Source organism: Triturus cristatus, chromosome 11 (assembly GCF_964204655.1).
Source record: "Triturus cristatus chromosome 11, aTriCri1.1, whole genome shotgun sequence".
NCBI lineage: Eukaryota > Metazoa > Chordata > Amphibia > Caudata > Salamandridae > Triturus > Triturus cristatus.
Window position 1 is genome coordinate 1,085,847,772 of NC_140594.1, and position 26,225 is coordinate 1,085,873,996.

General features: G+C 40.9%; 1 protein-coding gene across 4 annotated transcripts in view; it reads left to right on the forward strand.

The window, feature by feature from the left end:
• Positions 1–26,225, forward strand: part of PLD1 (phospholipase D1) — a 422,898-nt gene that overhangs the window by 313,322 nt on the left and 83,351 nt on the right. For all 4 annotated transcript variants that reach the window (XM_085635446.1, XM_085635443.1, XM_085635445.1 and 1 more), the window contains 3 exons: positions 7,939–8,057; positions 12,686–12,799; positions 22,026–22,136. In XM_085635446.1, the coding sequence (XP_085491572.1) occupies positions 7,939–8,057; positions 12,686–12,799; positions 22,026–22,136 (344 nt within the window). The remainder of the gene's footprint in view (positions 1–7,938; positions 8,058–12,685; positions 12,800–22,025; positions 22,137–26,225) is intronic.

Below are 26,225 nucleotides of genomic sequence, written 5' to 3' on the forward strand. Positions count from 1 at the left end.
CAGACATTAGGTGTCGCAGACAGTGGTCCCATGCTCCACTGAATGCACTCCCCAAGAGCTCATCAACAAAGTGCTACTGGTTGTGTACATTGTACATCAGAAATATTAGGATCATGGTCTGCTGTCCCCTGCATCCCTCTTTCCAGCATTCAGTATTTTTCCCCAGGAACTTGTATTTCTACTCCTGTCTCATTAATATTGTTGGGCATTTGAGCACTTTCTCACGCAGTGCAATTGTTTGAATATGCCTCGCGCAGTAAATAGAGAGACTAGTCACCACGCAAGGTGAAAATTGTGCTGCGACTAATCTCTTTTATATATCAGTCTCCTTTTGTTGATGGTATCATCAAAGGATGCTTTTGTACATCAGGATATTACCTAAGGAAAAATTATGATTTACTCTATTAGGAAGACAAGGTAAAGTGAAATGATGAGCTAACTGAATACTACAAGGGTTGTGTAGGGAACAGTGTGTCAGTGTGGGTGAGAGGAATAGTGAAAAAGTGGACGGTATTACCAGTTGCTGCAAAAATCAAACAAAGAAGCATGTTCACAAAAGGCTAACTTAGGGTAACTCACTGGATTAGATGTCTGCCATCTAGAACTATTTAAACCTTGCAGCTTACTGTTATCAATTCCACTACAGTGACTATATGGATTACTTCCAAAAAAACTAAATGTTTAGTTAACAATATCAGTGGTACTTATTTTATGTACTTCTGAAGGAGAACCCCTGGGAATTTTTCTCTAGAATTAAGTGTTAGATTGTTGAGCTGCAAGTTATAAAAAATTCATGTCACACGAGCTTCAGTGTCTCATGAACCTTTACTCACAAAAATCTTCTTAACGAAAACATAATAACACAATAACTAATACTTAGTGCTTTAAATGACAGATGTTATTACACACCCCAAAGATACATGTGACTCATTGTCCTGCAAATGGTAAAGATTAAAAACGTATTGGTCCTATATTCTTCAAATTCATCATTTCTAAAAAACATTTTCTAACAACTAATCACCGAGTATATTCCATTACAAAAACTCTCCGCCGACACGTGTTATGTTCCAGAATCATTCAATTCACAGAACTTTATATGGATGTGTCCTCCTTATGATGCACACAACTTTGATTTCAATTTGGTGAGAGCAAGAACCACGTTCAGTACCAGGGCAACCTTAATTAAAACACCTGATTTGAATATTCAAATTTGTGTACGGTCATAAAGTAAAAGTTGATACTAAACATATAACTGGGCGTGGCACTGTAGCTTGGATCACCATCCAAAAATTGTGGGAAGTGCTGAAAGACTTTTCCTTTTTGTTGTCTACGAGTCTAAGTAAAAGGCTCAATAATTTATAGGAGAAATGTTTGAACAATGAAGAAAAATAGGTAACAAAGTTAGAGGAAATACTAAAATGTTATTCAAAGCAAATAGGAAAACCTCAAATGAAAAGTGCACAGTTTAAAAAAAACTATGAAAAACTTTTTAAGTTGTCTAATTTGACTGAGAGAAAGCTAAAACTTGTCACCGATCTACAAGAAGGTAGGTTTTCTCTTGCTGAAGAAGTCAACAGTGGCATGTAGAAAAAACTTTTAGCAAAAAAAGTCAAGTAGGACCAGAATGATCAATCATGGGTACCATATGACCTGTGGGACCCACTTGGGGCCCAATACCAAGCCCAGTACCGGCTTCCATTTTAGCACCAAAACCTACTCTAGCCCTTCCATGTGATTACAAGATCTCACCCGGTTGCCATAGAGCCTGACTGACCCAGTTCTTCTACCTGACATGCACTCTATTATCTTTTTGGCTCTAATTATGGCAGGGGGCACCCTAGGAAAGGAATAATGGTGAGAGGTGGATATCTTTAAGAAAGCTCTATGAGTCAGTATAGATGAACTGAACTTTTGTAACCTTTAATAACAATTATCCTCATTCATGAAATGTTATGGTCGACGTTATAGACTGTTGCATTGGGTTTTTGGTGTTAGGGTGTATATTCCCTATCAAATTTGTCTGAATGCCATCTCTAGTTTGCTTTTTATACTGATTTTGTTTATGCCTCTGTAACTACACAATATGAAAATGTTATTGCAGAAAGTATGTGTGTGAAACTGTTATGGTCTTTTAAGCCGAATAAAGTTATTTGTAATGGAATTGACTGCTAGATCGTGAGGTTCTAGTATGACTGTCTGATACTGTGGCAGGAAATGCTTTAGTTTGTGTTGGCTGCATACTGGGACACTGGCAACAGAGGTAAACAATGCCTTATACATTCATAAAGGTTATATGCCTTGGCAGGTGAATGTAGAAATTTCCCCTAGCGACCAGCCTGTGATTCTGTTGTGCTCTTCTCTCACTATGGTGTGTTAACTCCCTATTGTGCTGGGCTTCTCCACCATAGGCATGCTGTATCTTAAGTAATGGTCACCCTCCAACATGTGTTTTCTTATCACTCTGGTGGTCTTCCCAGAACCAAATCTGCAGCACACATGCCATGCTTATGCAGACTGCTTTAGTGAATGAGACAAAATGACCGTGTAGAATGAAGTGGATTGTCCACTTGACTCCACCCACATCTGCAGTCACTGGCAGTAGGCTTAAGAGGGTTATTTGAAACTCACTGCACTCCCATTAGACTTCTTCTGACCCAGTGATCGCTTGCCAGTGTATATGACACTGGTCCATTCTTCAGACAAGTGCTGTCATTCTGTGCCAAAGGCTCATCTATGTTGCAGATTGTCTGGCAGCACTAACATGAATGGCTGTGAAATGACTGCTGTCAGTGAGACTGTATCATACGGAACACATCCGCTTTATTAAGCCTGACATGGCCTGAATTATGTTTTCCTAGGATGTGATGAGAGGTCTCACTAGGCATGCAAAGTAGATATTGCCCTCAATGAGGAGTTTGTTTCTCTTTAAGCATTTCATTTTCTTTGAGTGTTATTATTGAGTGCTGGCTTTTGCTTGATTCTTTTTTTCCTGTGTGCTGGTCTCCTCAATCACTTGTCTCTCATGATTATGCATGGAAGTTGGACTAGGAGGGCAAAGAAGTGTAGCATGTGTTACATAATCCTTTTAGTGTGAACAATTAGGTGCAGTCAGCATCTATGCTTTTATGGTGAAACCAAGAGTATTTGTATTTGTGTATTTATAAAGCGCGACATTTATCCCAAGGGACATCACAGCGCTAGCGAACAAAACACTAACTGGAAGTGAGAGGGGAGGGAAGAGCGCTCTTAAACAGATTAGTGGATTGGGAAAAAATATGGTTTTTAATTTCTTTTTGAACATTGAGTATTCCTCAGTTAAACGGAGATGCAAAGGAAGCACATTCCAGTTTGTAGCTGCTACTTTAGAAAAAGATCTGTCACCCATCTTAGCTTTGGATGTACGCTTGACTGAGGCCAATGCCAAATGGCGTGATCGCAAATTACACAAAGGTGCATGGAATTTTAATCTGCCATGCAAAATTTGAGGGGCAGTTTTGTATAAAGTTTTATGAGCAAAACACAAAAGCTTAAAATTAGCTCTTTGACGTACAGGGAGCCAGTGTAGTTCCCTCATGCAGAGAGAGGCAGAACTGTATCTGCTTTTATTACATACCAGTTTGGCAGCAGCATTTTGGACTACTTGCAGTCTATTAAACAAAAAGTCAGCCATACCAACATATAATGCATTACCGTAATCCAAATTGCTCATCAGTAGTGCCTGGGTCACAGTTTTTCTATAGTTCAAGGGAATCCAAGGGAAAAGCCTTCTGAGGAGTTTTAATATAGCAAAGCTTTTTCCACATATCGACCGGACCTGGCTCTGCATGGACAGGGCATTGTCAAAAATAACGCCCAGATTCTTGACGGCCTGTCTAGGTTCTGGAGCAGTTCCCAAAGCCTGGGGCCACCAGCTATTATCCCAAATTGTCTGGGCTCCTCCAAAGAGTAGAATCTCTGATTTTCCGGCATTAAGTTTTAAACAGTGTCCTGACATCCAGTTTGCTATTTCGGTAAGGCAATTGATTAGATTGCCTTAGAATCCCCTTTATGCAGCTTATCAGACAAAGGGACTATCAATTGAGTATCGTCTGCATAGGAGCATAAATCAAAGCCCCATTTCTTACTGATAGCTGCCAGGGAAGATACATATAGATTAAAAAGGGTAGGGCTCAGGGTGGCACCCTGTGGTACTCCGTAATCAATATTCTTAGCCGTAGAGGAATAAGGACCCATCTGAATTATCTGAGTTCTATTTTTTAGAAATTTAAACGAACCACGCTAACGCATTTCGACATATTCCTTTTTCGTGTAGGATTCGCAATAATTTATCATGAGATACGGTGTCAAATGCTGCTGTGAGGTCCAAAAGGATCAGTGCCACCGTTTTTCCCTGATCAACTAAGGATCTGATATTATCTGATCCGGCTAACAAAGTGGTCTCAGTACTGTTATTAGCCCTGAATCCAGTTTGAGAGGGGTCAAGTAGATTGTTGGATTCGATAAAGGCCGTAAGTTGTCTATTGACCAACTTCTCCAAAACCTTAGATAGGTATGGTAATTGCGAAATCGGTCTATAATTGGCTGTGTCATAGATTTCAAGGCCGGGCTTTTTAGGAATGGGAAGACAACTGTCTTTTTCCAAATATCTGGAAAAGCAGCGTCTTTTAATGATTGATTGAGGACATTAGTAACATAAGGACAGAGTGTTAGCACCAGCCGTGAGAAGATAAAATATGGGCAGGGGTCCAATGGTGAGCCTGCCTTAACTTCGGTCATAACTTTGGCCACTTGCTCCTCAGAGAAAGGGGTCAGCCTATCAAGGTGACTGTTGGCTGCCGGATGAGAAGCTAATTTTCCCCAATCCTTGCCGTCATCCAAATCTGAGGATGCTAAAGTAGTGTAGATTTTTGTTACTTTGTTAATGAAATAATTATTAAGAATTTCGCAATTGTCAGGGGAGTGTGCCATGGCTTGTGAAAGCAGAGAAGGCTTACGGAGTTCTCAAATTATTTTATAAAGTTCCTTGGAAGAACCACCGGTTTCTTCAATTCTTTTAGAGTAATACTCAATTTTGGCCTTTTTTAGAGCTCCATAGTAAGTTTTTTGTTTGGCTATATAGATACCTTTATCTGTACTAGATTTTGAAAGTCTCCATTTATGTTCTTTAGATCTACAGTCTCTTTTCATGAGTTTTAAGTTTGAAGTATACAATTTTTCGGATTTTTGTATGGCTGATGTCCGAGTCCTTCTAGGAGCACACCGATCAAGTGCTTCTTCAATAGCAGACTGAAGCTGTGTAGCAGTTATGTTTGTAGAGATTTGTTGTAGGGGCTTTAGATAGCTAGGAAGAGAGGCATTAAATTATTCCTCCATAATTTGGTTCCAGGCCCTAGACCTTAATTGACCCGACATCTCGGTTTGTGGATTATATTTAAATAAGCCAAAAGAGAAAGAGATTAGAGAATGATCCGTCCATGTCAAGGAACTAATTTCCTGGATACTTAATGATTCTATGTTAGAGAATAAAGATCAAGTGTATGGCCGGCCACATGGGTTGGTTCAGAGATCATTTGAGACAATTGCATTGGATTGAGACAATCATTGGATGCTCCAGTGGTGTGATGTTATAGATGTGTTCTTTTGAGGGTATTGTACCCCTTAATAAGTACACTGTCTGTTGTATATAATGCATGCTTGGCGCTCAATAAGTCTCTTTTCTGTCTGTGTTTTTGTGTTAGTCCTCCTTTTTCATGGTGAAGCTCTAGGTCTGGTTGATTTTTTTTGGTGGGTAAATACATAGGTAAAGTGCTTTTCTCGTTATTTGGTACATTCAGGTATGGAGTTGCTTGTGTGGTTCAGCAAAGTTGTTGATTTTTTTGGTAGTTTAAAACCAGTCTTGATTTTTCCTTTTTGAGCATAGTTATCCAAATGTGCTTCTTTGTGGGAATTATTAGCCTTGGTATGTTAGCAAAGACTGTAATTGTAAGCGCCTAAGCAATTTGCTTAAGGAAAGAAAGCTGTATGTCCCTGTATGTAAGAAGATATTGTGGCCCTTGTGTAAGTATGCTCCCACTCCAAGTGTCGGTCTTGGTACCACTTTGTGGTAAAAGTCCTACCGTAAGTCCAAATGGAAAGAGATACTTGATTGACCCCATCCTGCCACTCTGTATTAAAAAAGAATGGGCAAGGGGGTCGTAATGTGAGTTGGTTGTCGCCTAGGTCCTTGGTTGCAGATCTGATTCTCTAACTCATATTGTTGTGCCCAGAGTTCCCTGGGCCATTAAGAAGCCGAGGCAGATTAAGGCCTTCAAGGAAACCATGTTGTAGAATTTTGCTGCTCTTCTGGCTCCATGTTGCGTGCCATTGGGCCCCAAGTAACTGCAGGGGCCCACTGGCAGATCAATCATGGGTACCATATGACCTGTGGGACCTACTTGGGGCCCAATACCAAGCCCAGTTCCGGCTTCCATTTTAGCACCAAAACCTACTCTAGCCCTTCCATGTGATTACAAAATCTCACCCGGTTGCCATAGAGCCTGACTGACCCAGTTCTTCTACCTGACATGCACTCTATTATCTTTTTGGCTCTAATTATGGCAGGGGGCAGCCTAGGAAAGGAATAATGGTGAGAGGTGGATGTTTTTACTACCCACTTGCTACACAGATGATAACTTTACATGGATTTATAGTTGCTAGTGGGCTTGATAACTCTCCGCAGGCTGAGTTTTACTTAACTAGAAATGGAAGCAAGTGAATAATTTGCTATTGTGGGTTGCTGACATGCTACATTTACTGCTGACTTCAGTTGAGGCCAAAGCAAACGTCCTTATGGAAATTCTGCTGTCTGAGCTAGCCTTGTGCGACAGACCGTGATGGACAAGAGATGGCCAAATGTGATCCTTGCTGGCCTATATACTGCTGATCGCCTAGGGATGGCAAATGATGCCGAAGTTGTGCTCTGCAAACACACTTAGATGTTTTACACAGGATTCTCCGGAGGTGTACAAACCTGTCTCATGGATGTCACTTTTAATCTCTAATCCTTTTTTGGTGAAAAGGCAGATTCTACCTTGGAGCGCTTTAAAGAGAATAGAGACACGTCTATTGACCCCTGCCAATCAGTTTCCGCATAAGTTCAAAATGTTCAGGGCTACTCTAGGGGGCTTTTGTATAGTCAAAGGCATTCCCCCAACTGGAAAAACAACAGTTGATGGACAGAATGCAGAACAATGTCATACATTCACCCCAGTACAGAGATCTGGGCCTAAATCCATCGTTTTTTTGCTCACCCAGCCGTTCCAGTTTGAACCCAGTCATATGCAAATCAGTCGTGACCCTGTGCCTCATGGGAACAGTCCAGCCCGAACTGCCAAGCCAGGTCCTCCCTGGACTGGAAACAAACATCCTAGGACCGGTTTCGGGGTTTCACCCCTCTTCAGCCAGGATAGCTTGATTCCTGTGGCATGGAGAGCACGGGACCCACGTCTGGGCATACCCTTCCCTCTCGGGGTGACAAATGCAAAAACAACAGTTGATGGACAGAATGCAGAACAATGTCATACATTCACCCCAGTACAGAGATCTGGGCCTAAATCCATCGTTTGTTTTGCTCACCATGCCGTTCCAGTTTGAACCCAGTCCTATGTAAATCAGTCTTGACCCTGTGCCCTATGGGAACAGTCCAGCCCGAACTGCCAAGCCAGCAGTGCATTTTATTCCCTTTCTCCTGCCACCTAATTGCTCTGCAATATGTCAGTGGTGTAATTCATCTTACGCAAACCACAGCGTATGTAAATATTTATGTACAAGTAATCAATTTTAGCTTGTCGATCTGTTGCAGTATATATGTCTCTGAAAATATATTTTTTGTTTATTGAAAACCATTATATTTGGAATCTTGTGACAATAATTCTAACATATTGCCACACGGTGATGCAGATTTCATTGACAGGTACAACACTCCCAGGATGCCCTGGCATGACATTGCTTCTGTTGTGCATGGCAGAGCAGCGCGTGACGTGGCCCGGCACTTCATCCAACGCTGGAACTTCACAAAGGTGATTTAGCACTGGCATGCTGAATGCCTGATATTTATTGTTTAATTCACAGGGTTATGTATACAAATGCTAACAAATATATTTTGCAGCCCCTGTGACTAAGGGAATATGATAGTCCTATAGACATTTAAATTTGTTTTATCCACATTCACAGTGCAGTAATAATTCATGCAATCGTCTAAGATGACACACGTCATCGGAACACAGATCGCCCATCCTTTTTATTACAGCTCAATGTAAAGTCATAATTTTTATCACATTTTTTAAAAAAGTGCCTGAAGTTGTCATTGATATTTTCTACTTTGTATGAATATTTAATATATATAAAACATTGACATACCAATACTCAAAGGTTGACCCTGATGTAGGATGACAGAACAAACTTTCTCTCCTCATAACAATACAATGTGAAGACGTAAATAGATCCTAAAGGTGAACTCCCCTACAGCACAATGTACATGTTAATAGCATATCAGTATGCTTTGTTCGCACAATATTTATTGAAAACCCAGGTGATAATTACATAACGCTGTTATTTGTTTTGATTTGTACCATGTAATACTTGCTAATGTCCAGACCTTAAAGTGAAGGTACACAAACTCTTCAAAGTAACCAAACTTTCTGACTCAAGTCTAGTATGGGACATACCTCTCAATCTCGCCGATATTAATTTGTTTAGCAATATGCTTTAATGTTACTTATCTCAAAAGTTCATATTCGGTAGCTGGCACATCTTACCCTTGCTGAACTTGAATATTTTGCTTTTGTAGATTATCTTTTCCTTTGGCAGTCTAAGTAATAGTTAATTGTCACAGCCCTTTTTCATTGTAGCTAATGAAATACAACATTCCTGGACTTGTGCTTGGCTGAGGATCCAATGGGGTGCAACTACCATCTAGGGGATTATACCTGAATGCCTCTAAGTCAGAATCCCCCCTAAAACGCAATGAGACCACAGTGCCTTCGAGCCTCGGTTGGCCTGGGATAGCCGACCCCTTGGGCCAGTTCGTAGAGCTGCTCGCTTGGGGACCGGAGCGCGGGTGGAAGGGGGCCGCCTCCATCGCCCCCCAGTAATACAAAAGCATGTCTAGAGTAGCTATCACTCCTTTGTAAACTGGTTGACAGCATTTCCCTAGGGCAATGCGGGGTGGACCTTCTCCCCATAACCGCGTTCTAATTAGCGCATACACCTTGCTGTAGAAGGCCTTATCCACCAGGTAGGGGTGGTTTTGTAATTGGAAGAGGAGGCCTGGGTCAGAGACCATCTTAAAAATGGCAGAGCGTCCTAAGAGGGACAGGGGAAGTGTGGACCTGAATTTAATGTCCCTCGCGAGGCCCCCCAGGTGAGACGACAGGGTCCGCCCGAGGAAGCTCAATGCATTGTCTGTGGTGTAAACCCCTAAATACTTGAACTCGTCAGGAAGGAATGGTATCCCTGATGCCCACAGCATATCTAATGGGCAGGGAGCAATGGGGTAAAATTGAAGATTTGTTAACATTCACTAGATGACCGGAATAGGATCAGAATATCTGTAAGATATGAAGTTCTCTGGACCTGACGATTCTGGATCATCTAAGAACAGCAGGATGTCATTAGCATAGAGCAAAATTCTATCGTTCACCTCAGTGGACCACTGAGAGCCCCTAATCAACACCTCAACTCGTACCCAGACACAAGGGGTTCAATCAGTAGTGCGAACAGCAAGGGTGACAGAGGACAGTCCTGTTGGGTGCCGTGCGCTATAGGGAACCACTCCGAAGTCAGCCCTCCAAAATGCACCCTGGCTATCAGGTCAGTGTGTAGAAGGCGCACATAGCCAATAAGATTCGGACCGAGTCCTACGCAGGGTAAGACGGCGAATAGATATTCCCAGTCCACTGAGTCGAAAGCTTTCTTAAAAACAACAAAGAGCAAGGCCCTGTGCCTTCAGAAGTTCCTACTTAGTGCAATCGCTAGGTGTACGCTTCGCAAATTATGTTGAGTAGTCCGGTGAGGCACGAACCTTGACTAGTCCAGGTGGACCAGACATTTATTAACTCCTTGTACTCGGGTGCCCAAAATCTTGGCCCAGATTTTCACCTCTGAGTTCAAAAGTGAGATTGGCCAAAAGTCCTCACAATGTGTACCCTCCGTACCTGGTTTCGGTAACATGACTATTTCTGCAGTCCTAAGGTCCTGAGGTAATTCACCTCTCTCTCACCTTAAAGGTCTGCAGTTACAGAGGACCAGTTTGAGCCCACACAAGTACCAAAACACTACAGGGAAACTATTAGGTCGCGGCACTTACCAGTTTGTAGCTGCGCCAGAGCTCCGTATAGCTCATTGCAGGTAACATCAATTTCCAGAGATTCACTTTATTCGGAGGACAGATAAGGCATCTGCAGGTTTAGTACCAAAGCTTTCAGTTCTGCACGGGGCTTCAGGGGTCCTCACTGTACAGTTTCTGATATTAGGATGCGAAGGTGGGGGCAATGGGTTCACTCCCAGTCACCCCTTCCCTGTTTGCGGCCACCAGATAAGCCACCGGGGTTCCATATTCTCTAGAAGTGCACTGCCAGTGTAGAGTCTTACTGGCTTTATTGTCTCATTGATAAATTCTACTGTGGGTGGCCATTTAGGCTTCCCTCGTCTCCTCCGTGAGCTCCTGCCAAAGCAGGGCCTGCGTGTGTAGCAAATACCCCAAACGGGAATACTGCATCAAGGTCACATAGCGGCCTTCAAGATCAAGTATGCATCCCTCAAGGTCTTTGACCCTCTGCCAGGCCTGGTCTTTTTGACATTTAGAGTAGCTAAAAATGTCTCTCCGGTCTGTATCCTTCTGGGCCCCCCATAATGTACCCGGGCAAGTCACTGATCCTACATTATCTGTGAGGAATCGTTGGCATACTTCTTGACGCATTTCTCTTTTTTAAGATTCCAGCAATCCAGGCCTCACCCTGTCACTGCCATCCTGTGCCCCTAGCCAGTTCTATCGCCACTGCTGAGTGGTCAGAAAGTTCCCGGGCCAACAATCTAACATCTTGTACCTGGTGGCCTTACCGACGATGCATAAGAAAGTAGTCCAGCTGGGAGAAAGAATGGTGTGCCCCTAATAGAAGGAATATCCCCTCTCCTACGGGTGATGCACCCTCCACATGTCAGCCTGGTTTAAACTGGGCATGAAGGCTGCAAGGAGTGTCTGTCCTCGACCCTCATCAGTAAGGGTCGAAGAGTGATCAAGACTCGTATACCACGCTCCATTGAGGATGCTGCCTAGCAGCCACAGGGCCTCCAGTACCTCCCGTATGAGGTCTCCAAGTGTAGCCAAGGAGTCAGAGGTTAGGGGTGGAGGGGCATAGACTCGTATCAAGGAAATAGGGAGACCATGCAGGGTGCCCGTTACTGCCACTTATCAGCCCAACCCATCGTGACACACCTTGGAGATTACCAAGGGTGTGCATCTTCTGATTAAAATGCCTGGACCGCAGGAGCCTCTGTGGAATCTGGAGTGATACACCTGAGCAAATTCTCTGCGGGCCGGGAAGGGAATTAATCGCCCAGGAGATGTTTTTTTTGGAGCATCACTATGTCCGTGTCAGATTTGGAGGCTGCTCTGAGAACACCCCCTCTCTTGATCTTGTCTAGCATGCCGTTCACATTCCATGAAAGGACTTTGTGTGGGATTATGTGTCGCTGCATAGAGGCCTTCTGATAAACTGAGACAGCCATCTTGCCTTCTAAGGTGACCTTGAGGTCCTGGATTTCATGCAGTATGGGAGATGTGTGTGCGGTGGCATCCGGCAGAGAACCACCCTACGTGGCGGCAGCCTCCCCGACGGGAGCACTGTGTTTATTATACTTATCAATCTTCTGTTGGGAAGCGGCAGCCACCAGCTTCTCTCTTCCTTTGATATGGCCAAGGCAAAGATGAATCTGTGGGAGCTGGTGAGGGTGTCTCCAGTTTATTTTACTAACCACTGTATCTCATTGCTGCCCGTAGTCGACCATCACCCTTGACACTGCGTGTCAAACCATACCCCCCCAGTGGCATACCGGTCAGGTGCAAGGAAATATGTAGAATACACAATTCTGTATTGCCTTGAAATTTACTCACACAGAAAGAGATTCTTGATCTCAAGTTAAACTTTACTATATCACCTGTCATGGCACTTTAGGACTTTCCTCTTTGTTGATACCTGGAAGTAGAGTTTAGCTAGAGAGGAAGAAGTAATATATTGCTATCTCAATAGAGGGGCTTAAAGTATTAAATATTTTGATACACTGCTCTTACTAACAGACTTTGACATTTATGATACACATTTTATGTACTAGAAATATTGATTCATCACTCTAAATCCAGGTGTTTTTTCTCCTTTAGCTACCAAAGCTGCAGTCTAATGTACTAGTTAATCAAAACAAAAATGTTTACCACTGTAAGAAAACTATCATTTGTTTCCTATATTCCAAGCACTAAACCAATGGAAATGGATTTCTTACCCAAATGTAACTTTTACTGATCATGTTTAATTCACTGTTCTGTGCTTATAAATTATGTTTCCAGTGTAGCTAAATACCTGTTAATAAAGTCCCATGATTCTGAAACAGTGTATATATTGGCATTTGATTAGAAATGTGTTTTTTCTTTTAGATCATGAAACCTAAATACAGATCACTTTCATATCCATTCCTGTTGCCAAAGACACAAAGAACGGCTAAAGAATTGAATTACCATGTTCCGGGTGCAAGTCATGCAAGGGTCCAGGTATGCTATTTTTATTGCATGCAGAATAACAATACAGTAATAGTGTTATTGTATACTCTTTCAGTTGGAGGCCTGAAAGATGGTAGGTGATATTTCTTTAACAAAAAATGGTTGTTGCAAAAGATTGAAGGGTTAGGGTTGACAAACTGTATAAAAGACCTCTAAATAGTATGCATGCCTGTTTTTTTATTCTAGTTAGTTACAAGTTGACATGCACCAAAATGAATTTGTACAGCAATGGCTATTAAATGTTCAGGGAAGTGTCTGCTAACTAAAGTTCCGTGTTTATAATTTCAGCTTGCATTATTTACTTTATTGAGTAGCATGGCTGCAAAACAGTTTATCCTCCTGAAAATTAAATGCAGTTATCCTGTTTTTGTGAAACTATGAAACTCATTGTTTTTAATGTGAACCTAATTATGAAGTCTGCTGGAGTTAGATCAGTGGATTTACTACAGGCCCATTTGCTTTTTTCTGAGATGGGTTTCAACTTTGACGTTTTTCATAGATGCATCAGAAGTGTGTTTATTGCTTTGAGTCTTAATCTCATTTCAGCTGTCACCTCACATGTTTCACATATATCCCTCATTCGGAAAGAAAAACAGGCAGGCTTCAATTTGTCTAGAAATTTTAGGCCATTACCTTGTTCATTTTCCTCATTTGAGGAAATAATGTTACCATTTCCATCACAGTGTTAATGTATTTTTGTCTTTTAATAAAATAAAGCATAATTTAGTAGAGCAAATGCTAGTTTTGTTGCAATACTTGTGTGTGTACTTATTGGGGAATATCAACTGGCCCCCACCACGTAGCTGTCTGGATACACTTATGTATACATGAAACCATGTTAAGGTTTTGCGCACACGCTAAACGCTATAAACATCGTTGCATCATCTTTCAAAGCCTCAGCTTCTGCTAATCCTTGTTTAATTAAATACAATGTTAGGCAATGGTAGCTTTTATCATTGGCTCATGATTGACTTCCATAGACTACAAAGTGTTTTAATTTTTTACTACAGAATAGAATTGTGGTTTGCTGTTATCTTCATTAATAGTCATAATAACTGAGTAACTTTTCCTTTGTACTTGAAAAACAAAAAAGAGAAATCTCTCTTTTCAGATGTAAAAATAACGCCTATTTCCTATTAGCTATGTTGTTTAGTAGTAGCCAAAACTAATAAAACCTGTCGAAAAGCACAATTTTGCTGCATTATTAACTTTCAAAGCCCTTTGTTGAAAAATAAAAAAATAAATTACCATGCAAGTTACTCTATGGAGATCGGTTTTCGGAAAGCAAGTTTGCATATACTCCATTATGTTACCCTAAGTAAGCCCAATCTGATCTGAAGTTGCTTGTGTTCATTTTGAGAGAGGACCTGACCTGGTTTTCAAGGTTGGACTGTTCATATTGCAGCAGTAACAGTGGTGATTCCCACATTGCTCGTTCCAGTCTGAGGTAGCTGGTGGGCATAAAACAATGAATGGAATGTGGCCCTAAGAAAATGGTAGAGGCTAATTCCAGCATTTCACCCATCACTTTTATGTTTTAAATTATGTCACCTAGTCTTAACTGGCCTCAACTCTTTTTTTCTGCTGTCTCAGAAAGGATCTCAGAACTCAAGATTTTTTTTTTTTTTTTTTAGATATTGAAAATATTCTATGTGGAGTATTTTAATCCTAATTTTCATGTAGATTTTAGAATTTATGAATAATGACAAGTCAATGTGAAGTAAGAGAATTCACTTCTTGGCTGTGAACATGGCTCCCCAAATTTTACGACCTTTTTGGTAAATAAAAAGGGCAGGGAGCTTGGACTTTGTCATGGACTTTCCTTTTAATGCCAAGAAGCTTAAGATTTATGCCCACCCCACTAAATTTTTCTCCACCAAAGTCTTATTTAGCATTGATATATTTCTCAATGTCACAACCAGCTTTAGCGGTGATATTAACATTGGCAGTTTGAAATTTGGAACATCAATAAGAAGGATTTTTGAGGGTTAAACTTTAAGACCGCTTTAGTTGTCTCACTAAGCTATTGTTTAAAAAAACATGAATTATGTACATAGAGTGGATTTCGTTCAGCAGGCTTCACTATTGGTCTGTTAAGGTGTCATTCATGTTTCACTTTTGCTCATCACAGCAGACACCATTAAGCAATGGGCCAACCAACTTTTCACATTGGCTATTTTCACTTTGAGTGAATGTAGAAAGGCAGGGCACATTGTTCACTTCTGCCTAAAATATGTCCTTTCTCTTCAGTGACAAAGGTGGTTTAGTGTGGATTTAGTGTGGATTTAGTGTGGATTTATGTTCATTATTATTACTATTAACTTTAAATCCTATTTGTTTATTTGTTCTGCCCCTTACATTCGTAGTAACGTGGCATTTTCTTCTTTGTCTCTTTTTTTGTTGAATCTGTCAATGTCTTTGAGTGACTTTGCAAAATAGTTGTAATACAAATTGTAAATGAATTGTAGTTGCCTGTGATTTGAGTGCTTGGTTACATGGTCACTTATTCTTGTCACCTCCAAAAACAATATTTACAAAATAAATTACCCAACTGCAAGACTTGTTATTTAAAACCATCAGTAGTAAAACAGCTACTAAGTGGGTTTTTTAAAATTCAGATTTTTATTGCAAGCATGACATAGCCACATTTAGAAGGCTAGCATGTTTCCTTTTTTTCTTTTTATTCTTATGGTACATGCTTTCAATAACATAAAAATTATCCATTGCACTAGCTTGCCAACATAAGAGCATATTGGATTTGTAAATGTTTTTTTTACATCAAGGAAGTCGTCTATTTATTTGATATCAACCTCGATAAGATGACATAATCACCATTTGACCCATACTTGGATCTAAATCTTCAGTTCTGGGATCCATAAACATATCTTTTTTTGAGAAAGTAACTAAAGAGCTTTTCCTCTGTCTGGAGTACTGAAGGAGGTTCTGACGCAGGTAACAAAGGTCATCCTAAACACATGACAACCAATTAATCATCTAATACAGGCTTCCTAAATCAAAGGACTATTTGTGTTTACCATTTCATAGGGATAATGCCAGCCTCATATTAGTTCTGTTATGAATGGATCGATAAACAAATGTTTATAGAGCGCATTTGAGACCTCAAAAGCATCCTGACGGGGGCAATTCATTAATTTTGGAAATACCATGTGATGGTTTCCCCCTTTCCTACTCAGCTGGAACAACCCCGAGCTTAGGGTCCCCCTAAGGATATGACACGTAGTCCTTGGGAATATTATAGTGTGATGCTTTTATTGAGACTACCAGTCCAACAGTTAAGTGCACCATCAAGAGTATGAACACAAGGAAGGGATATCGCAGTCCTGGAGTATAGTCTTGTAAGGGAAGGCCTTCTTCTTCCAGTCGTAGTCCTTCAATGCTTCAACCAGGGCTGGTACTCCCAAAAGGAAACAGAAACACAATACTACCGTCACTGCCTGGACTAAAGTCTTAGTACTATATATGGTGCTCCCCATCACCATCATTCACAGGTCACCGACAGTGTGTGTGAGGGAAGGAAATAACTGAAGGGCGGGGAAAGTGAAAGGATTCTGTGCAGGGGTCATCACTCAGCAACTGTAGTGCCTTATTTGTGCCAGAGCCCCATAAAGCCCTTCCCCGCCAACCTCCTCCTCCACCCTTCTGCCCAAGACACTTGCCTTGAGCCACGGTCCCCCAGGACCGTGGCGTCTGGTATCTCGGCATCCTGTTTCCTCGGAGGACGTCCGGATACTGGCACAGGGTTTGTTGGGGAACTCTCCCTCTTCGGTGTTGAGCCGGCGTCTTTCTCAGTCTCCCTGGTGCCCTCGAGACTCCGGTCACGCTCCGTCTCGCCTTCCGCTCCTCCCGGGATCTTCTTCATTTGCGGTAGTCTTTCTCCCGACCCGCAATCACCCGAAGACCACCTCCACCTGTTCCAACCGACGTGTTCTCTCCTTTCCCCCCGACGTCATGTCCTCCGCTTCCTCCTCAGGGGCGTTCCGCCGGGCGCCATCTTAGAATTCTCGGCCACTCCGGGCTCACCCTCGCCTATATTACATACCAATTGATGACAATATATCATACAAATTAGAAGAGAGGAGGTTGTTTGCTAAACACCATGTTGCATCATCTAAGCATGTGCTTATGTATGCTCTGTAGAGTCTGATAGAGATTTTGCTGGATCTTTGCTCTTGGTTTAACTTTACGGTACTGTGGAGAGAAAATATATAATTGACAAATTGAAAACCCCAGTGAGAGAGGTATATTGACAATCCTACTTGTAGGAACTACCATGTACATGTACAGAATGACAACAGTGTTTTAGAAGCAAGTGCCAAATATGAGATTGCATCGTTCTGAAAATATTTTATGTTCTAGATAAAAGTTTGATTCCTTTGTTTATATATTGTTATATATTGCTTTTGATCAGTGCTAAAGTGAAAGCATAATAACTTTTAACTTCCTTTGTAACGTGTTTGGAAAAAAAATACAAACCAAATGCAAAGTTAAATATTAGTGAGTTTTTTTTTTTACAGGGCCCCATTAACTTAAAGCAAGTTATTTGATATTTTAAATATTAAGTTCCCATATTTGCTGTCAGCTAAATTGTCATTTGAATATAACTGCTGTAATTCTCTTTCTCAGTTCCATTATTGATTTCTGTGAGCAAAATTGAATATTGTACATTCTTCTTCGGCCGAGGTCATTGCTGTCAAATGTGCAACCAGTATAGAAGATATGTCTTCAATGCATTTTTTATTCAAATTCCACATTCAAATGTATTCTGCAGTGCTCTCTGTGAGAAAGGGAAGTTGTGGTTGCTAGAAATTGGCAAGTTTTCTTAATATCGACATATGCACGTGCACAAATGCACGTACACAAATGTTGAGAAACCAAAGGTTTAGTCGAAGAGATACCCCAGTACATTCTTTCATGGACAGGACCTTTCAGCAACCCTCACACATTCTCAGGTCTCTTCTAGCCCAGCGCATTCCGGTAAACCACATTCTCTCATTGAGGTAATAACATTGTACAGGTCATAGCATTCTATATTGATGTAAGAACATTACAATTCTTCCTTTCTTATAAATCACAACAAAATATTAATAAAAAAAATTGTACAATTAAAAACTACATAGCATGCATATGTTACATCAAGACTGCAATGGCCACAATATGCTATATACAAATGAAGTATAGTTTGCTGCTATATTGTCCGAGCATGTGTAACAGACACATAATTAAGGAGGAATCCTAAATAAATGATCTCCATAATTCACAAACTTTTTATATTTAATAGGCAATCCAATTGCTTTTCTATCTCCACACACACCACTTATATGTTCAATTAAACACCTTTCCCCATTTCATTGGGAAATTCAGGAACTTCACCTCCCCCTCTCACCTTTACCAATCTACTTTTATTCCTTCATGTCCCAGCGTCAGATTCTACATAATTTCTCCACACTATCTTCACAGTCTTTATTTCGGAAAATGCAAATTTGCCTTTGCGAACACACCATGGCAACTTAAGCTTTAGTTTTTGCCCTACCTACAACGGAAACTCCTTAGTTTAAAACGTTTTATCAACGCTAATCCTAAGCAATTCCTGTTTATTCATAACTCACTTCCTCAAATAATTGTCATCAATTTCAATTTCCTTATTGGTCACTATCATGGGAACAGCTAGCTTGGGTTTTCTTCTGTTCAGCAACTCAAAAGGTGACTGACCAGTTATCCAATGTATGCTGGTCCTCTATGACCACATAAATTGCTTTATATGGTCCACTATGTTCCTCCCATTGGCCTCAGTCATCTGACTACTCCCCTTAACTATCCTATTCACCCTTTCTACAAGTCCAGTGGCACTGGGATTGTACACCGCATTTCTGCAATTTTTGATATTTTTTTGCAGCAAATACTCTCTCAATTCTGCAGAGCAACAGTATTGACCATTATCCATCACAATTTCTTCCAGATAATCCTCACTGAGGGTAAACTCTTTCCATGAATCATATCATCACCTTACTTGTCACCTCTCACACAAACTCCAGCTCAAACACTTTTGAATAATAATCCACCAAGATGAACCTATTATGGGTACCCAATACATCAATTGGACCCATAATGTTCAGATGTATCTTCATCCATGGTCTCATAGGATAATTCAAAGGTTGAATGGTTGAATACATATTTTGTGAATTGTGTCACTATTGTTGCATAAGAAACCATGTTCCCTATATCTCTATCCATAGCAGGCCACAAACACAACGCTCTGAACTTGCACCTACCTAAATGAGCTTGATGACCAAAATCTGTCACTCTTCTTCTCAATTTATTAGGGTAATAATTTCATACCTCTTCTCATATCCCATTCATCCTCACTAAGGGCCATATGTATCAACACATTTTCCCATAGACACAGAATGGGTAAAACCCTTTGATACATCTGGCCCTTATTCCGTTCTTTACAATCATGTAACCTTCACACCGTTAACTTTGGATGGCCAACCTTCCTTACTTAATTTCCGCAAAGATGATCGTCCCAACATCCTCATTAATTCCATCCTTCCATTCATCTACAGTTCTTCCAAGTTGTCAAAAGAACCAGTGCATTATTCGTTAGATACTTTAATTTTTGACAGTTTATCAGCAAAGGTCATTTTTATTCCCAGAAACAAACTGCACAGTAGGGCAAGGTGCATTCTAATTAAAAACTTGGACATGTACTTACATGTCTTGGTAGTGAAAAACTCCCAAATTGGTTTTATATTACTGCAAAGCCGACCTTTACTATAGGATAACATTAAATTACATTGTTACATGTAATAAGAGCTAACCTGTGATTGGGAGCAGGTCAGAAAGTCAAGTTTGGTGTCTGAGGAATTGTTATTTAAAATAATCTTTATGATAAAGTTGGATGTTAAGTCCCAATTCTAAAAATGCAACCTTTAGGAATTTGGCATTTTTGTGCCCTAACCATATGGTGTCTGCAGCCTATTCTTGGGTCACATGACTAGGTGTGAGTGGCAATTTGCCTTTGTGTATTCCTCCCAGACAGCATCACAAAAGAGGGTCTGGGTGTTGGCAGATGGGCCATCAATGACTTAATAGGGGGTGGAGAGGTCACCTTCCACACTTACTCCTCGAAGGCACTGGCTCAGCTCACACACAAAGGACTTCACACTACTCTATTGTGTCCCCAGATAGACTGGGACCAGGGCATGGAGGCAGGATATTCCAGTCACCTCTGTAGGGGAAAACTGCAGAAGCTTCTTCCACTTCAAAGTGGGCACCAGGTATATACGTATTAGACCCTTTGACCCACTCTTCAGATCACTTCTCTACCTGTGGAAGACTCTGTAGAAGGACTGCTCTGCTGCCTGAATAAGAGGGACTGGACCTGCACCATGAACCCAGGATCACCAAAGTGACTCCGAAGGCTGGTTGGCTGGCCACCTGATCAGAGCCTCCGGGACAGAAAAAGCACCAGTCATCTTGATCGCTGTGCCTGCTGTGAGTCCTAACCCACCAAGTGGTGCCTTTCCAGTTCTGGACCCTTAGAAGCAGCAGGGGTAAAGGTGCTCTGCAAACCCAGCTGTGGTGCCCATCAGACCTGACGCAACCTGACGAGGACCTTGCATCAGTGTCTTCGCAGCTCATCATTAGAACTGATGCAGCATGATCTAACTTAACACGGGACCCCCACATCACTCCTCGGAACAACCACTGTGTGGTGCAAAGTCCTGCATCAAGGACATAATTTTCATTTCTCAGCGGGTATCACCTGGTCCATGAACCATGCCCACTCTCCATCGTGGTTGGCCTAAACTTGTGACTTTTTCCTGGTCTGGTGCGACCAGAATAACCAAGGTTGCCACCTTGTACTTTTAAGCGCTAATATACCTAAATCTATAAAATTGCATATCTCCCATTCTACTGGTTACATTGTTGTCGTTTTAGTAACAAATTTATTAAAATTCCTGTGAAGCACCTAGAAAAATGGAATCTATTATTTGCTTACATTGATCTTTTCCCAATATGATTTCCTTTACGTTGGTTTCCCACTGCAGTGACATATGTTTGCTGACGAACAAAACAAAAACCAAAGGAAATGATGGACGGAGTGTTGAACATTGCAAGCACTCTCCCCCAGTCAACTGATCTGGGTTTAATCCATCACCGTTCTTTAGCCCACTCTGCCACCCCAGTTCAGACATGGCCATATGCAAATCAGTCTGACCCTGTGCCTCATGGGAACAGTCCAGCCCGAACTGCCAAGTCATGTCTTCCCTGGACAGGAAACAAGCTTCCTAGGACCGGTTTCTGGCATTTCAGCCATCTTCAGCCAGGCTTGCTTGTATCCAGTGGCAAAGTGAGCAAGGGACTCACGTCTGAGCATTGACTGGGGGTGAGTGCTTGCAATGTTCAACACTCCGTCCATTTCCTTTGGTTTATGTTTGCTGACCTCAACCACTCACATTTTCTCTAACTTATGCATCATATATTACATGATTTCCAATCATGTGCAAAAATGGCTAGATTTTCCCACTTTTATTTAAATTTGTCCCAAATTGTACCCCTCCAAATTATATTTCCCTCACTAGATTGCTTTACTACTGTTTCTATACATGCCTTCTGATTTTCTCAGCTTTTCACCTTTACTGATTTTACCTAATTTCTTTATGCTCTTTGCTTTTTCACAACTCCAGTCACTCATTCTGCTGTATTTAATATATTCAATCAAACATTTCAAGTGATGTTAAGGGTATGCGATATCAGATTTTCTATAGTGTAAATAACTTGGTTTTAGGGCTCCTTTTTAGATAACCTGCAAATATTATTTGCTTATTGGTCCGTGTATTTGCACATGCCGATATCATTCTTATTTGTTTAGAAAAGTGTATCTGCACATTTCTAAACTAAGAGTTATATATGTTTATAGTTGTGTGTCGACGTGCAATGTTTTTATGCTTTTTATCAGAATATTTTTGACATTCCCAATCGTTGTCCACTTTTTTTCCTTTATCCAAATTATTTTTCTATAAACTAGTTGTTATATTTGTACTGTTCAGTTTGTGGACCTTAATGTACATCATGCTGACTTTTCATGCCAATGGAGGAAAACACACTTAAAATGTAAAATGAAGAAAAGCAAGCAAAACACAAATGCTACTACAAAGTTTGTGGAAAGTAAATTTGCTAATATCTCTCATAGGTTCTCCGCTCTGCAGCCGATTGGTCTGCTGGCATCAAATACCATGAAGAATCCATTCACGAGGCTTACGTTCATGTGATAGAAAACAGCAAACACTACATCTACATAGAGGTAATTTCTGTTGCAACTTGTGAGGAAGAGAACTTCTATGTTAGTCCTATTTAAATTTGTTTATTTGAGGTAAATATTGATCAGGTTTGCTGTTACACCGACTTAAAAATGTAGCAGAATTGCATCATTTCCACAAAATAGCACTTCTGTTTAGTGGTATTCAAGAACCTTAAGCTTTTGTGATTGGTGTGGATATGTCTGCAAATTTCAACCAGACATATTTCTATGGTTTTGTATTCAATTAAAATGTAGGTGGTGTGCTTACTTGCCAGGACATTCTGGCCTGCTGCTACTACTCTTGTATAATCCTCCAATTCCCTGTTATTTTTGTCTTTCTTCCTTTTTGATTGCGGTGGAGAACTATGCCAGTCTCTAGGATCTGGTATCATTTTGCTCTGATTGGCACAGAGAAATACCAATAGATGCTACACTGAGTGCAAATGCAACACACACTTGCCCTCCTTGACAGGAGAATCAGTGCACAGGTTACTCCGTCACAACGGTGACGAATATCCTATCCACCAAAATAAACCCCATAGGATATAATAGGATTTACATTTCGACGGATGGGAAATACGTCACCGTTGTGATGGAGAAACCCGTCCGCCAAGATTGTAATCCGGCCCTAAGTAGCATTTGAGGATAAAGTGAAGGCTCAGGAATAATGGCAATTTGGGCTAGAGAACAAAACATTGGTACTACATCTCTAACAATCACCTATAACAGGCAGTCCAAAATGTTCCTTTGTTTGTTCGCAGATGTCTGCTTGGTGTTTGAGACGTGTCTGTGTTTTTCACGAGTATGTGTTTCTAGCAATTCTTACTTTTTTTCTCTCGTCCGGTAACGTTTGTTGCAGAGTTGGTTCTTGCCAAAAAGTGGTAATTTCAGTTACATTTCACTAGGAGCTGCAGTAGCACCCTACTTTCTTTGGATTTGTTATGATTTATGGATGCTTACTAAGGCCTTTCTTTACAGATTCTAATCCTAGTGAATTCTGTGTGGGATACGCAAGGTAAAAAGCAGGCACTTGTGTTTTCTGCAGTGTATCTCACTCACTCTATATTTTTCCATTGAGGCATTATTCAATCAATCAATATTCGCTTTTTTCGGTTTTTGTACAAACCATAAAATCAACACAGTATAAATAAAACAGTGCAAACATAAAAATACTTAAAAAAATATATGAAATTTATGCATTAAAACATACCAACCGACGATATAAAACACAATCTAAAATCCAGCCACGAGTGTTCACAGGTTTTGACTATTTCTCAGTCTCATTGCGGCTTTAAAAAACAAGCTACATTAAAAATAATATCAACTAGAAACAATTTATAAAATAAGAGCTGCTCACACTTGGGTAAATTTGCCATGTTTTAACAAATGTATGATCTAGTTCTTCATTGGCACAGCATATCAATTGCAAAACGTTAAAAGATGTAGAGTAGCATGCGGAGACACACTGTCATAGCTGCAGGAGTCAAGGGTGTAAACATCTTTCCTACCCCGAAGAAAAGCCAACAGATAGTGCAGTAAATCCATTCTGACTCTTGTAAGTAAAAACCGATCATAATTACACTTTACAACTGTTCGGGGGTCTATAAGCATCACCAAAGAATTACTAACATTGACCGAAAGGTCCACGTCAACCATGAATACTGTGAATGAGTCCAACAGGAGCTGCAGACCCCTTGCGGTCTTAGCCATAAAAGCTGCATCATCTGCATACAGTAACTCAGGCAGTGAGCGAGACCCCAACTGTGGACAGTCTGCATCAGTTATCAGTCAGGGCCTTCTCAAGATTGTTTACATATAGGGTAAACAATAAAGGGGCCACAATGCATCCTTGTCTCACCCCTCTACCATCATTACAACATCAGGTGCATTTCAAATGTTTAGAGTATGTATTAGCATGGCGGTCTCTTAGGAAGTAAACAATATCCTGATCCACCCCTATAGATAACATAAGTTGCCAGAATGTATGTATGTTTACCCAAATCGAAGGCCGAGGTGAGATCCATAAAAGCTAAATGCCTAGAACCTGAAAGAGCTACAGTATATTTACATAAAACCATATACTGGTTCAGACATTGATCCACTGTCGACCTGCCCAACCGAAAACCCTACTGCACATCAGATAGAATGTTGTGTTCCTCTGAGGGTTGTCCCTATCTCCCTTGTTAAATACAGGGACAATAATAGAGGTGGCCGATGACTGTGGAGGTCCCTCCATAACTGCCACATTCAGAATTTGAGTCAGTACGGGGGCCGAGACCTCTGTGTTGTTAATGTATAGATCTGGTGGGATTCCATCGTGTCCTGGGTAGGGGGGTTGCAGAATTCCGCTCCGCCAGCGGAGTTCGCTGAGATTTGCCCACTTCTCACTCCATGCCGAGCACGTAGTTCTGCAAAACTCTGCGATGCAGAGACGTTTTTCTTACGTGGCTCACCAACTGTAAGATGGTGAGCGCTCGCGAGACAAAAATCATGTGGAACTCCTCTCGGCGAGATTTCTCAATGTGGGCGGTCGTGGTACGTCACGGCCGCTCGCGTTGAGAAATCTGCTGCTCGCGTTGAAGAAGCTGCTACTCGAGTAGATGTCTACTCGAGTGACAGAAAGCGGCAGCGCCCCCCTGGCTTGATGCAGAGTGCCGTTCTCGCTGATTTTACAGGGTAGGGTGTAAAATTATGATAAATGAGGTACGAAGGGTAAACTTAGTAAGGAGGTTTATTTAATAACACCTCAGCCATCAGACCAAGAATCCAACTGACCCACCAAGAACTCCCTTCCACAAACAGTGTTCTACATTCTAAAGAATGTACATGATGTAAGAGAAAGGAGGAAGACATCACACACCTCCCTTCTATTATCAAGAAAATGACAAATTCAATACATGCTAAAAAATACAAAATTCTCTTTGACACAAAAGTGGTTACAGAATAACTTAACTAACAAAGTCTTTTAAATGCGAAGGAAAAATAGACCTCCGTCCACTCTTCCTTGGTACACAACACAGATTAGAATGGTTGACATCGGCATCAATAACACTATCATGTGATGCACCTGGAACTGACTTGAGAAGTACAACACGATTTAAATTCCAAATTCTCCCATTTTGTAATTTCACAGCATTTTTTAAACATTTAACAACTCGGAAAGGCTTAGTAAATTTGGACCAAGACATTGGTCCCACCGGTGCTTTAACTCTAACAAAGTCTCCTACCTTAACATGGAACATCTCAACATTCTTCCTTTTGTCATAGTTTGTTTTGTTTTTTCCTTGTAATTTTTCCTCTCTCTCTCGCCAAGTACCAATTCTATTATCTTTGATACCTTTACCCCAAATCATCCAACCTGGGCTTAACTTCGTATTTGGAGTCCTCCCTTTAAACAGTTCAAAAGGTGATTTACCAGTAGAAGTGTGAGGAGAGAATCGATTAGCTAAAATACACTTCTGTAACTCCTCCTTCCAACACAACGAGTTCACTCTTGACAACTGAATATTTTCCTTTATCACTCTGTTGAACCTCTCAACTGTGCCATTCGTTTCTGGATGATAAACCGAGCATTTCTTCTGTTTAATCCCACATGACTCCAAAAACATCGATCTGTTTTGAACAAAATTGAGGACCATTGTCCGTCAAAAAACTTTTAGGAAAACCTTCCCTTCTGAAAATATCTTTCAAAAATGAAATTACACTGCTAGAAGTCACATCAGACACACTTAACACCCTTATACCATTATCAAATTCTCCTTCACAATTTTGATCTTCATCAGCTTTACCAACCAAACGAGATAAACAATCCGCTGTTATGTTCTCCACCCCTGGAAGGTGTTCAACCACAAAGTCAAAACCTTGCACACCAATTACCCAACGTCTTATCCTAGAAGAGATAAAATCCAGACCTTTCTTTTCAAACACCTCTTTTAAAGGTTTATGATCTGTACACACCTTGAAACTAGACCCCCAAATAAAATTCCTAAATTTATTCAGAGCCCAGAAGATAGCTAAAGCCTCTCTATAACCGAATAGTTAATTTTCGCACCTCTCAAACTCCTAGATGCACATGCAATTAACTGTTCTTTT